Source organism: Macaca nemestrina, chromosome 10 (assembly GCF_043159975.1).
Source record: "Macaca nemestrina isolate mMacNem1 chromosome 10, mMacNem.hap1, whole genome shotgun sequence".
NCBI classification, from domain to species: Eukaryota; Metazoa; Chordata; class Mammalia; order Primates; family Cercopithecidae; genus Macaca; species Macaca nemestrina.
In genome coordinates, this window is record NC_092134.1 from 127,503,687 (window position 1) to 127,519,577 (window position 15,891).

Genomic DNA, 15,891 nt, shown 5'->3' on the forward strand with positions numbered 1-15,891 from the left:
GAAGAGATTTGTCCTCCCTGGAATAGACATTTACTCCAGATATGGGTTTGCCTATGCTGCACACAATGCTTCTGCCAAGACTACTATCCATGGACTCACAAAATGCCTTATCCACCATCATGGTATTCCACACAGCACTGCCTCTGACCCAGGCACTCATTTTATGGCTAAAGGAGTGTGGCAGTGGGCTTGTTCTCATGGAACCCATTGGTCTTACCATGTTCCTCATTGTCCTGAAGCAGCTGGATTTACAGAATGGTGGAATGGCCTTTTTAAGTCACAATTACAATCCCAACCAGATGACAATACTTTGCAGGGCTGGGGCAAAGTTCTCCAGAAGGCTGCGTACGCTCTGAATCAGCGTCCAATATATATGGTGCTGTTTCTTCCATAGCCAGGATTCATGGGTCCAGGAATCAGGGGGTGTAAGTGGAAGTGGCACCACTCACCTTCACCCCTAGGGATCTACTAGCAAAATTTTTGCTTCCTGTTCCTGTGACATTATGTTCTGCTGGCCTAGAGGTCTTAGTTCCAGAGGGAGGAACGCTCACACCAGGAGACACAATGATTCCATTAAACTGGAACTTAAGATTGCCCCCTGGACACTTTTGGCTCCTCTTACCTTTAAGTCAACAGGCTAACAAGGGAGTTAGTGTTGGCTGTGGTGACTGTCCCGGACCACCAAGAAGAAATCAGTCTACTGTTCCACAATGGAGGTAAGAAGAGTATGCATGGAATACAGGAGATCCATTAAGGTGTCTCTTAGTTTTACCATGCCCTATGATTAAGGTCAACAGGAAACTATAACACCCCAATCTATGCAGCACTAAAAATACTCAGGAATGAAAGACTGGGTCACTCCACCAGGAATAAACCATGACCAGCTGAGGTGCTTGCTGAAGGCAAAGAGAATACAGAATAGGTAGTAGAAGAAGGTAGTCATCAATACCAGCCACGACCATGCGACCAGTTGCAGTTATCAGGGACTATAATTGTCATGAGTATTTCCTCCTTCTTTTGCTAAAAACATGTTTGTGCATGTATACACTTGTACAAGAAAATATCTTTATTTCCTTTTCCTTCATCATGTGACATAAGATTTACTGACTTCCTATCAACATTTAAGTATTGTTAATTTTATGTAATAGTATTTGGCTTGGGGATTGGTGCATTTCCGGTTGTACAAAGGATAGCTATATTATGTTAGGTTTAATTATGGCCTTACTACTCTCTTTATTTGAAGAATATGTATAATCCGAGGAGATGTGTATGGGTTCAAGTTGACAAGGGGTGGACTTGTGATGGTTAACACTGAGTGTCAACTTGATGGAAGGATACAAAATAGTAATTCTGGGTGTGTCTGTTAGGGTGTTGCCAAAAGAGATTAACATTTGAGTCAGTGGGCTGGGGAAGGCAGATCCACCTTTAATCTGGTGGGCACAATCTAATCAACTGTCAATGAATACAAAGCAGGCAGAAAAACATGAAATGGAGAGACTGGTTAGCCTTCCAGCCTACATCTTTCTCCTGTGCTGGATGCTTTCTGCCCTTCAACACTGGACACCAAATTCTTCAGTTTGGGGATTCAGTCTGGCTTTCCTTGCTCCACAGCTTGCAGACAGCCTATTGAGGGACCTTTTGATTGTGTAAGTTAATAGTAAACTCCCCTTTATGTATCTATGTATCCTGTCAGTTCTGTCCCTCTAGAGAACCCTAATATGTTTAAATGATATCAATTTTGGTGGCAAAATCATAAAGAAAAGCAGAATGACTAATAGAAAAGTAGGAACAGTGGTTAACCTTTGATGGAAAGGAAAAGGGATGTAGTCAAGATGGGATACAAGAGCACTTACAGGATACTGAAAAATTTCTACTTCTTAACCTGATGAAGAGTTCATATGTAATTCATTTTATTATTTTTCTTTACTTTAAAGTTTAGATATACCTTTTATATAAGCTTGTGTTTATATGATATATTCTACTACTGCTTATATGTGGTTAACATATAATTTTAAAACATGTCATATTTGTAACATACGTTACATATATGTAACATATGTATGTAACTAATATATGATATATACAGGAAACTATAAGCTTTCTTTAACATTTTCCCTTCTTTTCTCAGCCACTTTCCATATGTTTAAGACTCTCATTGAAGGCTATCCTTTACCATGATTTCCATCATCTGGGCTAAATCACAATTGACCGTTCCCACTCTAATTAGGTAAGGTGTTTCTTAATAGAGTAGAGAATATACCAATATCAAATTGTGTACTATACCAATACAGGCCATAAATAAACTTAAATTAAAGACAACACTCAGAGCACAAATCAACCAGTATACATGAACAATTTTCTCTGTTTAACTCTCCTAAGGGAAGAAAAATAATAATAGATTATTTTTGGTTATATTGCCATTTCTTTTTTGAAAACTATTTTTTAATCGACAAAAATCATATATATTTATGGTATACAACATGTTTGAAATATGCATACATTGCAGAATGGCTAAATCTAGCTACCTGACATATGTATGATCTCACATACTTACCTTTTTTGTGTGTGGTGACAATACTTAAAATCTGCTCTATTGGCTATTTTCAAGAATACACTACATTGATTTTAACTATACTATAGTTTCTATGTTGTAGTACAGATCTCTTGAACTTATAACAATACTTTTAATATGACATTATAAGAAATTGTTGCAAAATTTAACATTATTATATGCCATTCCAACTAAATGCTGAAGAGAACTACATGTATCTTGGGGCCATATACAAGAAAAATCTCTTACTATTTTGGGGATTGACCTGCCGAACAGCAGGAGCCTGCATAACAGTTCCTCGCAAGGGAGCCTGAGCTGGTGGTGCAGGAAGAGTTGTATAAACCACCTGGTGGTTTGCAGGAGCTCTTGGTACAGGGAGTCTTGTGGTCACCTGAGTTACTGGACGATGTGTTACATTCACGGTAGTTGGAGCTAATGCAAGGCAGAAAAAGATAATAAGAATACAGTAAATTTACATTAAGTAAACAGTATTAAATGGTAGTTATCTTTGTATAAAATCTAACTGATAAAGACAGAAATAACAGTCTCCTTTTATGGTCTTCTAAGATAAAAATGATAGGGCCAATAAACATTAATAATATTAAAATCCAAGCTTCAGAGGAAAAGAACACCTCCACCACATCCAACTCCCTTCCCCCTCTGGTCTGACCAGATAACAAGCAATGTGAAGATTTTCTTAAAAGGTGCAGAATCAAGAGTATGATGGCACAGGAGTGACTTAAAAGAGAAAACCTCCTACTTTTAATTGTTCTTAGCAAAGTAGAATCATAAGCCCTCCAGGCCTTCTACCAAGGGGGTGTAAATCCAAAAGAGTATCTTTGTATTCCCAAAGATAAAGAAACTGACTGGCTATTGTTAATTCACATTTATTTTTCAAGTGAGCCAACCTAACTCTTTGACCATTATAATCAACATTTTGTTTAGCTGAACCAATCTATCTTTTTTAAAAACAGTAAATAAAATCCATTAAAAAACAGACTTCTCCCTTCTCTACTCTGGCATTCCTCCTATTGTATGTTCCAGAAAGCATTAATATCTTGAGTAATGTTAATAAATATTTATCAAAAAATGAGTCATAAACATTCACTGACAGCATGTATATCTATAATAATGATTTTTAGTGACACTTTCTTGTTAACAACTCTCTGAATTAGAATCATATTTTACAAATGACCATGCAGTAATTATATAATAAAAAATAACAAGTCAATCTACTTTGATATGGAAAAACATGGGTCCTATAAAAAAATCAATTTGGAGGAAAATACTGGCTATAACAAAGATAAAACGGTTTCTTTACTAAGGACTCTTCGGTCTTTACAGATCCTAACTTTCGATGTGAGTCTTCATAAATGGGAAGAAAGAAGAAAGTATTAACAAGAAAGAACACTTATTTCTTCATCTCTTTACTCCCCATTCCATAATCTACACTGCCCATGGGTTTGAATAATGATATTTCCTTCCAAAATATCTAATTTTGATGACTGTCACTATAACTTTGTTATAAATGTAAAGAAAGATAGATAACACAGCTCCCAAGGTTGAACTTACTTATAATTGCCTATTTAGATAGAACAATGGTATTGAAATGAGAACCAATATAAAATTTACACACCAGATAAAGTCACACAAGCACATTCTTTTGCCTGGAAATGCCAACAAGGTAAAATTTATTTTAACTGATGGGAAAGTCTGAATAAGCATCTAGGATTCTGAAATTCAACAAATCTAAACAGTCCCTACCAAAACAACCACGCATTTGCTACATCAACAATAATTTCATAGCTCAAAGATTAATTAACAAATAGTTTGCTAAATCACTATGGAAAATATGCTGATTCCTACAAGTTATTTGGTGTTTTAAGTGTAAATTTTACTGGATAAAACCCCACTTTAATTCAAAGTTTTCCTTAATGAGAAGAGTACTTATGTAAGAACTGTGCAGATAAATCTTCAAGCAATGGACTGTTTTACAGAAGACAAACCATCTTGATTGGTTTCTGAACAGTTTAGGGGATACAGGCTAAATCTTGAAAAATTTGAATTTACAACTTCTTGAAAGGTAGCAAGCATATGATTCCTGGTGGTAGTGTTAGACTAGTTAAAGCTATTTCAAGATAAGACACATTTAAAACTTCTTGTTTGATCGGTCAGTTACAACTTCTTGGTTACACTCAGAGCAAGTCATTATATCCATCTCTTCCAGAGAAATTACACTCATTTCTGCTGTTTACAGAACATTTGCTGTGGCAGATGACAAATCTGCTACTTTTAAAATTTTTTTGTAGAGATGGAGTTTCACTGTGTTGCCCAGGCTAGTCTCAAGAATATAACTCAGAATAATATTATTTTCCACATGCATTAGGAATCACCAGAGTTTTAGAGATATTAGGTGAACGTTATTTTGTGCAGCCAAGTAAGTTTGAGAAACACTTTTTAGCTTAAATCATTCTTGGAGATGTACATTATAAATTAGCATAGTGAAGGCTCAGAGAGGCCTGCATTAAGAAAAAAATTAATTTAGCTTCAAACTCAGCATTTCCCAAGCATATTTAACCATGGAACTTTGTATTCATGAAACACCTATTAACACTGCACAATAACTAGGAATATGGTTTACAGTTTCTAAATATTCTAACTCAGAATACTATTACTTTGGATGTGAATGCTTTTTAAAATTACTTCTATTTTTATTTATATAATGTTAAGTAAATAAATACATACTTTATAATCATTCTTTACCAGTGCTGCTGCTTAAGACAGTCAGCAAAACTAAGTTATACTGCCTTCAAAAGGACATACATTGTCGTCCTTAAATTAACAATAAGAATTATTCTTAATTTTCTGTCATATCTTTCTGCTTAACTCCATAGTCATAGTTCTCTACAGGTAAACTAAAGCTTCTACTCAATGATTCAGCAAATTTACCTGTAGGTAGTAAGTGTATGGTGGTCTGAGATGGTCCACTTGTTGGCACCCCAGATGGTTGAAGAGGTGGTGCTGGTTGTATGGGTTGCAATGGTCGTGACACAGGCTGAGAAGAACTCATGGTTGATACGGGAGTGTGATTTAGCTTTTTGGGGTCTGTTAGTTAAAAGTGAAATATTATGACCGACAAGAAAAAAAATTGGGAAATACAAGTCTTTCCTCTATGGACAAATTTTACTTTTGCTTGTCACTTGGGTGTCACATTTACCTCTAAGAGAACAATTTATTTCCATTTTACTTATGTGTATTTTTGCTGATTTGAAAACTGAGTTAAGAGCATATGTGTAATTCGTTGGTGGTTCTATCACAGATTCTAATTCACATTTACAGAAATTCAGAAATAATCTTACTTGTAAATTCAATACAATATGCCAACTAGAATAATTCATTACTTGCATAAATGTATAATCTACATACCTATAATAGAAAGAATACTATTCAAGACAAATATCTATAAAATGATGAGTTTTTGCTGTGATCTTGAATTTCTATTACTACAATTATTTAGGTTCTTTGATAACCGATGGTTGCTTATCATCACTATATAGTCTTTAAAAAAGACAAAGAATGACTAATCTCAAAAAAGATCTTCAACAGCCTATAAAATAAATATTTGCATCTCAGAAAAAACTCTTAAATTTAAAACAGGAAACCACCCAAAAGTCCTTCTATCTAAAATAATCCCCATCAATTTCTGTCCCATAGAATTCCACACTACATGTAAATAAAACCCAAGGCGTTAACGATGGATACTTTAATGCCATTAGAAAACAGTGTACTTTAGGAACGTGAGAATTTGAGACAGACCCAAAGGTGGGGTAACAGAGAGACCCCATGAGGCATGGATGCTAGGGAAATGGTGAGAGCACTGAAAACAAACTTTTAGGACTTTACTTTTTAATCCAGAATTAAGCCTACCTGTGTCCTCTCAAAAACCTGTATTTATTTTTTTCTTTAGGGATCCATTATAATAGTCATGGCTGTCTATTAAAAATTAGTGAAAGCAATAGAGATAATTTGAAACTTTTAAAGAATCATCATACTGGCTTGAGTTCAACCCAGATGAAGGATGGCATACATTTCTCAATTCAGTTTTAAATAACAAAATCAACTTTACTGTCATATAATCAATTGTATAGCTATTTAACTTTTGTTTTCCTAAGCTCAACTAGACTGATTCCCCAAAATATTACTTTTAAAATATTTGGGTTTTTAAAAAAGTAATGTCTTTAAGATAATAATAAGTAATTCAGCACATTATTACTATATTTTCCACATGCAATTATCACCAGAGTTTTATAGATATGTAGCTGAATGTTATTTTGCGCAGCCAAGTAAGTTTGAGAAACACTTTATATCTTAAATCATTCTTAGAGATTTACATTATAAATCAGCATAGTAAAGGCTCAGAGAAGTCTGCATTAATAAAAAAACAATTTAACTTTAAACTCAGCATTTCCCAAGCATATTTAACCATAGAACTTTGTATTCATGAAACACCTATTAACACTGCAGAATAACTAGGAATATGGTTTACAGTTTCTAACTATTCTAACTCAGAATATTATTATTTTGGATGTGAATGCTTTTTAAAATTACTTCTATTTTTATTTATATAATGCTAGATAAAAGAAACTAATTCAAATGACCAAAATTAAATGTATACATACATATACAGTATCTACACTGAATCATAAACAGAGAGAGAAAAAGAACATTTAATGTAGAGACAGAAGAGTTGGATTTTATTCCCAAGACCTTTACTGAGTCTGAATTGTTTTCTCTAAGGCTAACAAGTTTCCTCAAGTCTAAAATGAGTATTATAGGATTTTTTGCAAGGATCAAGTGAAATAAGAGATACAAAAACAGAGGTACTCCGAAAATTACAATATTCTCTTAATTGCTGTTTTCCTCTACAGATTGTTCATACTTATTTAAGAGTTGATTCTAATTTTTTTTTTTTTTTTTTTGAGATAGGGCCTCATTCTGTCACCCAGGCTGGAATACAGCGGCATAAACACAGCTCACGGCAGCCTCAACCTCCCAGACTCAAGTTATCTTCTTGCCTCAGCCTCCCATGTAGCTGGGACCACAGACACATGCCATCACACGCAGCTGATTCTTAAATTTTTGGTAGAGATGGGGTTTCACTGTGTTGCCCAGGCTGGTCTCAAACTCCTGGCCTCTTGCCTTGATCCTCCTGCCTTGGCCTCCCAAAGCACTGGGATTATAGGTGTAAAACACTGCACCTGGCCAAATTTTAAAATTCTAATATAGAAACTTCCATTACAAAAAGAACACAAATAAACCAAGCATAATGCTGTAAACATCTGTCTTCGTAGAATATTGTACTGTATTAAGACAAAAAAAAAAAGGTATCAAAACCAGGCCCAATCCCAAATTACTATTGAAGTACCTTGTGAAGCTCCACTCTCTTCATCATCCATTGTGAGATCAATGACACCACCTGAATCACTGCCAGTGGCTTTTCCACTCTGAAAAACAAAGCTTCTACATTTTACAAAGAAAACTCTGGCAGATATACATGTTAAAAAATGAAATGATAAGTGAGGTAAAATGAGACTAATGAGTAACCTGGTTCAATTGGGACCCCTAAAAAGCTGTACCTGAATAAAGAGAGTTTGTCTGACAAATGCCCCAGGATACTCACGCGTTAAACATCCACTATATGAAATATAATTTTCAGAAGAAATTCAAGACGTTTTCTTTAAAAAATTAGGCTATCTGTTGCACACAGCAAATAAGATTAAATACAAACACCATTCATTTTGTGACATTTAAAATGTTTATCAATACTACTCTAAATTATCAATATTAATCCACCACAACACCAAAGGCAATCATTCAAGCTAGAATTGGGTTATAGAAAATAATCTAAATTTTTTTGCCCTTAAAAAACGGTATGGTATACTATGAAATCATATGGTTTGCTATGCTATTAAATGCACAGCCAAGTTGACCAGTAACCCATCATTCAAAATCATGAGAAATACTAGGATTATAAGACAAACCTTTAAAAACCACGATAGCAACTGAAAAGGAAGGTAAGACAGTATAAACCTAAAGAGCCAGGACTGTGAAGTCAGAAAGATTGAGTGTGTCTTACAGTTCTAACTTATTAGTTACCTAATTCAGATGGGTAATTATCTCAATTTCCAATATTTGAATATTGAGGCTATTGTGAGGATTAATCCAAATGTGTATATATGGTGCTTAATGCCATATATGATACATGACAACTGTTTAATAACTGATAATCACAATTTACTTTGATATATTATACTGAGATCAATTCCAAATGATAAAGGTTTTCATCTGCAAAACTCAAATTGAGAAATTAAAGAAAATAATGCCTTGACTTTATAATATCCAGGCCCAACCCCAAGATAATAATGCAATTCTAATTCTTATAAATCTTTCTACAATAATGATTTCACAGAAAATGGGTTATTTACAAACACCAAAAATCTATAAAATCCCAAACTAAAAGATCCCAAAAGTCACCAACAAATGTAAAATAATGTTTCACTACAACATATTATCATTAAGGTCCAGAGCTTTGAAAAGTGGAACTAACTTAGGACAAAAAATAAGTCAATACAAACTGACTCTAAGCAGAGATTAGATTCAGCAGATAAAGACTTGAAAGTAGCTATTAAAAATATGTTTAAAGCCAGGAGCAGTGGCTCACGCCTGTAATCCCAACACTTTGGGTGGCTAAGGCAGGCAGATCATGAGGTCAGGAGTTTGAGACCAACCTGGCCAACAGAGTGAAACCCCACCTCTACTAAAAATACAAAAAATTAGCTGGACGTGGTGGCGGGTGGCTATAGTCCCAGCTACTCGGGAGGCTGAGGCAGGGGAATGGCTTGAACCTGGGAGGCGGAGGTTGCAGTGAGCCGAGATTGCACCACTGTACTCCAGCCTAGGTGGCAGAGCAAGACTTCATCTCAAAAAAAAAAAATTCAAAGAGTTAAATATAATAACAATGAATGCACAAATAGGACATCTCTAAAGAGAAAAAGAAACAAAAAAAAGAAATAATAGAGCTGAAAAAATAATTACTAAAATAAAAATTAGCTATGTAGGCATAAAAGCAGATTGGAGGGGCAGGAAAAACTCAAATGAAATTGATGCTAGATCAATAGAAACTTTCTAGTCCATAGGACACAAAGAAGAACAAAAGAAAATATGAAAAATGCCTGAAACTTGTGCAATAAGAAACAGTTCAGCAAAACACTAAATGAGAAGAAACAAAGATCTAAAGAAAAAATTGAATAATAACCAAAAACTTCCCCAATTTGGTGGAAAACACTAATTTACAAATCCAAGAGGTTCAATGAACCTCAAGCAGAAGAAACATTAAGAAATCTATACACATCATAGTCCAAATACTGAAAACTAATAATGAAAAATTTTGAAAGTAAACAGAACAAATTACATGTTATATAGGAGCAAAGAGTAACTGCTGACTATTGGTCAGAAACTATGGAAGCAAGACGACACTGGAACAATATATTCAAATTGCTGATGATTAAAAAAAGAAACCCTTTAAGAATTGTATATCCAATGACACTCTCCTTGAAAAAACGAGACAAAAGATACAAAAGTACATTTTTTAGATATTAAAAAACCAAGAGAATACATCACTAGCAGATCTACACTGTAAAGATGAGCTTAAGGACATTCTTCAGTTTGAAAGGAAATACCAACTTGGATCATGGGAAGAAGAGGACCAGAAAACGTAAACATAAGGATAAATATTAAAGACTATATCTCTTTTCTGTTCTTAACTTCTTTAAAATTCTGTAAGGCAACAATTAAAAACAATATATTTAGAGCTCTACAACATGCAGATTAAAAACAATGTAATGTATGTGCAATATATGTGAAAACATGAACGTGATAATTAAGGAAAGCAACTTCATTATGGAGGTAAATGTACACATACAATTGCAAGGTTCCTATAATTAAGATTCAGATACATACTTAAACTCTAGAACAAACCCTAAAATACATACACACACATAAACACACACATACACACACACATAGATAGAGTGCTAAAAAGTTAACAGAGGAATTAAGACAGAATGCTTTTAAAAAAAAACTGATACAAAATGAAGCAGGAAAGAAAGTACACAGAAACCAACAAAAAAAGAAAACAGATGAAACAAATAGAAAACAAATAGCAAAATAGCAGACCTAAGCACAATCCTATCAAAACTTATATTAACTATAAATGGTCTAAAAACGCCTATCAAAATGTAGAGATTATCAAATGGGATAACACAACAACAAATCAAGAAATATGATTTTTTTTTCTCTTGCAGATTCACTTTAAATACAAAGACACAGACTGAAAGTAAAAAGCGGAAAAAAGTAACATGCAAACAGTAAGCATAAAAATGCTGCTGTAATTATGTTAATATCAAAAACAGACAAAGAAGGAAATTTTACAATGATAAAAGTATGGCAAGATTACAAATTATACATTATAAAAAATACCATGTAATACAGGGTCAAAATCTATGAAGCAAAACTGATAAAATTAAAGGAAGAAATAGATTCACAATCATACCACTCTTAGTAATAGATAAAACCACTACAGCAAAAGGCAATAATCAGTAAACATAAAAATAATCCAAATTACACTATTAACCATGCCATATTGACATTTATAAAACATTACACCCAACAGCAGAATACATATTCTTTTCAAGTGTAATGGTACATTCACTAAGATATATACCATAGATGGAACTTTATAACACATATCTAATTTGTGTAAAAGTAACAAAGTCATACAGAGGATATCTTCTAAATCCAATAGCATTAAATGAAAAATCAATAATAAAAAATTTGCAAAATCCCCAAATACTATGAAATTAAATAAATTACTAACTAAACAACCCAGGACCCAAAAGGAAATGACAAGGAACCTACATGAAATAAAAATGCAACACACGAAAATTTATGGAATGCAGCCAAAGCAGTGCTCAGAGGAAAATGTGTATCATTAAATGTTTATATAGATCGAGAAGATCTACAAGCAATGATCTAATGATAAATTATGTTTATTGATCATAAACTGACAGATACAATTTATCTATTATCATATACTACAAGTAGCTTCCTGAATAGACTTTTTTTTTGACAAATAAAATTGGTAATTACTTCAATAACTATTAAGTACATTTATAAGATAGTCATGATAGCTAGCACTACTCCTATTAGACTCTGCTAAATGCTTTACATGCATTAACACATTTACTCTTCCTAATATTTCTATGTGGTAAGTACTAGCACTAGCTCTATTTTATAGGTGAAAAGTCGAAGGTGTTCAATAACTTAACATAGCACCCACCCACTATTAAGTGACAAGCTTCAGGTTGTCTGACTGTAGACCTTATTATTTCTATGCCACCAGGTGGAAACGAACAAACAGAGACATGTGATACACATATATGTGATACATATATCTTTACATTTTTTCCTGACAAAACATGTCTGAGAAATCTAATCAGAGACACGTTTATATCTGTTTTTACACATATTACTGAAACTTTCAGTTTGAAATCATTAAAAAATTATATCAAATAGTTTTTAACACTAGAAATTTTATTAAAAAGTTAGCTAATCATGTGCCATTTTCCAAAATTAACAGTCTCAATAAGCAAACACTAAGAAAATTTCAAGAGAGCAAACATACTGGCTTTGTAGCTTTTTTTTGTTACGAAACAAGAATATACCTGAAAGGCACACTTCAGCAAATGTGAAGAAAGAGTTAACACAGAAGAGCTGGTTGTTCATTCCTTGCACATCTCTCCAAGGGAACTTGGAACCATAATTGAGACTTGGTTAGTTATCAGAAATGTTGCCCTTGGAAGGTCATGTTAACGATTAATTCTCTTATATACACTCTGAACAGTGAACTGTGCCATACTGTGTTCATCAGGATTGCTTTGCATAAATATGAAGATTGATGATGTATACTTGGGTTTCATTGTTGGGATCCTGAGTTTCCAATGCCATGGCCATACAGAAAAATGTCACTATGTGACCAGACCTCCAAAAAACCTCAGACCCTGAGACTCAGTCAGGATTCTCTGGGAAAAGACTCTTGGCACATGTCTCTAAGGTTAATAAGCCAGAGAAAAAACAAATTCTGTGCGATCCCAGACAGACGACTTGGAAGTCTTTGCCTGATCTCTCTGAACTTCAACTCTGCACATTTTTTTCCCTGTTGCTCTTGCTCTACACCTTTCGTTGTGACAAATCATAATGGTGAGTATAACCTACTACTGGGTCTTATGAAATCCTTCTAGCAAATCAGCAAACTTAAAGGTGATCTTGAGTCCTTCAAAACAACAATTACAGATAGCAATGCTATTTTATAACTTACATTGATAATTTGAATAAATTTGTTTTTCAGGATATAAAACTAATAATTCATTATATAAATGATATATAGTAATAAAATATACAATAATAAATTATGTGCAATGTTAATAAACAGTTATTTGGGGATATCAGATAAATCTTCATTTAACAACTACAAGAGAATATTTTACATATTTCATCATTTGCTAATTAACTACAGCCGAACAACAAGCATTTCCACACTAGACATCCAAGTTTCTCTTTTTTTTTTTTCTTTTTTTTTTTTTTTTTTGAGACAGTGTCTCATTCTGTCACCCAGGCTGGAATGCAGTGGCATTATCTTGGCTCACTGCAACCTCCTCCTCCCAGGTTCAAGTGATCCTCCCGTCTCAGCCTCCCAAGGGATTACAAGCATACACCACCACCCTCAGCTAATTTTTGTAGTTTTAGTAGAGACATGTTGGCCAGCCTGGTCTCAAACTCCTGGCCTCAAGTGATCTGCCCGTCTTGGCCTCCCAAAGTGCTAGGATTACAGGCATAAGCCACTGTGCCTGGCCTTAGACATCCAGATTTCTTCCGATCTAAATAGCCTTAAAGTGTTAAGAAGTACAACTAAGTAGGTTTGGGATAGAAAAATGAAGTTAGCCAATTGTACTTACAATGTGACAATTCAAAGAATCACACGCTACCTGTTTCACACTAGTTTCTATCTGCTAGAAAGTTGCACATTGGGGCAAAAAGATAACAAGAATTTCTTAGTCAACAGTGGAACATTAATAAAGGTATTCATCACAATGACAAAAATGATATTTGTTTCAAAAAATTCTGGCTGGCAAGCATAACTTCATAACTGAAAGCACATATATACTTCCATTATGGTTTCTTATTACACAATAAAACTCCGGTAATTGTATTTCTTCTTCATATACATAATTGACACTGATTCAAAGCTGAAACTTTATTTTTGATAAGGCACTGCTTCAGCAGGCTGGCTGCTCAAACTGCTTGTATGCATTTTTTTATACTCAGATATTAAATTCCTCTTCCTTGAAGCCAAATAAAATATCTATTGAGAGCTTAACATTAAGTTGTACTATTGCTTTGCTTTCTAATGAAGTCAATTCCTGTTTCAAGTGTCTTTTTTTTTTTTTTTTAAGTTTCTTCTTTTTTATAGAGACGGAGTCTCATGTTGTTGCCCAGGCTGGTTTTGAACTCCTGGGCTCAAGTGATCCTCCTGTCTCCGCCTCCCAAAGTGCTAGGATTATAGACGTGAGCCACCACGCCCCACCTCAAGTGTCTTATATTATATCCATTTTAATTTCACTTATATATTTATGATGTTACATATATTATTTGTTTATTTATTTTTTTGAGATGGGATGGAGTTTCATTCTTTCACCCACACTGGAGTAAAGTGGTATGATCTCAGCTCACTGCAACCTCCGCCCTCCTGGGTTCAAGCAATTCTCCTGCCTTAGCCTCCCAAGTAGCTGGGATTACAGGCACCTGCCACCACGCCAGGCTAATTTTTGTCCTTTTAGTAGAGATGGGGTTTCCCCATGTTGGCCAGGCTGGCCTCAAACTCCTGACCTCAGGTGATCATCTGCCCGCCTCGGCCTCCCAAAGTGCTAGGATTACAGGCGTGAGACACCGTGCCCAGCTACATATACTATATTTCAGCAAAATACTCTATACAATAGAGTTCAATACAACTTTCTGCAATGATGAAAAGAGTCTATATCTGTGTGGTCCAATATGCTAGCCACTAGCCATATGTAGCTACTGAACCTTGAAATGGCGGTTATTTTGACTGAGGAACTAAATTTGTAATTTAATTTAAATAGCTACATGTGACTAGTGGCTATCATATTAGATATCACAGCTCTAGAAGAACCACCATTTATAAAATGACAAAAAATAGCCATCATAATGTCCATTTTCCTTTCCTTGAAAATATTACTTAAAAAAAAAAAAAACTCACTGAAGGAAGTAGAGATGTTCATAAATCCTTTGTTTAAAGTTTAACTAGACTTCCTATAAATGTCACTAAGTATCACTGAATATATCAGCATTTTCTGTATGTCTTCTAGAAAGTATCTCAATCTAATAATTTTAAATGAAAACACAGTTATATCCACAAGACATGCTGAGAAACAATCACAACTTTGATCTCTAATAGTGCACACAAAAACTGCTAACACTTGTAAGAAGTTATGATATTTTTAATAGCTTTTATTTGATCTATAAACTATGGTATATATCTAGGTTGGTCAAAATCCATTGTTTTTAAGGAAAATCGTCACATTTAAAGATCAAAAAAGTTTTAAAAATCTTGTCAGTTTTTCATGCCTGACATGCTCAAAGATTTTTGTTCTTCTAGGAATATATGAGATTCTTGAAATGATTCAAAGGAAGTGAAGAAAATAAAACTATCAGTAACCTAATCACTATGAACTGATTATACCTAAAGCAATAAAGAACAAGGAAGAACACTGTTAATACAGGAAAGAAGTAGTTACTCTATTATTGGGTGGTTAAGATTTAATAGGAAAAAGTACAAAGACTGGCAAAGTGCTAATAAACAAGCAGACAGACAAAAAATTCTTCCTCAAAAGGTATTTCTGATTACCTTTGAGGAAATTAAAATGGTGGTAGGGGTCTGTAGAGAGTGGTACAAGTGAGGGTAAACCAGTGAAACACTCTTAAAAAAGGTGTACCTGGAAGAAACTACATGTGTTTTCTTTTTGCAGACAATCTTTACAGAATGTAAAGGCAAATGACTGGACTGTCAATTGTACTAATCAAATCATTCAGTTAATAAACTATTACCTCTAAGAGAACTGCTATGTAAAAACAAAAAACAAAAAATATCAATTCTTGTCAAATATTACAGAGAAGTTATGAGACAATATTTGGACAGTTATAAA

At 34.1% G+C, this 15,891-nt stretch overlaps 1 protein-coding gene across 12 annotated transcripts in view; it reads right to left on the reverse strand.

Annotated features, from left to right (window-relative positions):
• Positions 1–15,891, reverse strand: part of ATF7I (activating transcription factor 7 interacting protein) — a 135,038-nt gene that overhangs the window by 19,192 nt on the left and 99,955 nt on the right. For all 12 annotated transcript variants that reach the window (XM_011741760.2, XM_011741717.2, XM_071072174.1 and 9 more), the window contains 3 exons: positions 7,977–8,055; positions 5,501–5,656; positions 2,801–2,983 (listed from right to left, as the gene is read on the reverse strand). In XM_011741760.2, coding sequence (XP_011740062.2) covers positions 2,801–2,983; positions 5,501–5,656; positions 7,977–8,055 — 418 coding nt within the window. The remainder of the gene's footprint in view (positions 1–2,800; positions 2,984–5,500; positions 5,657–7,976; positions 8,056–15,891) is intronic.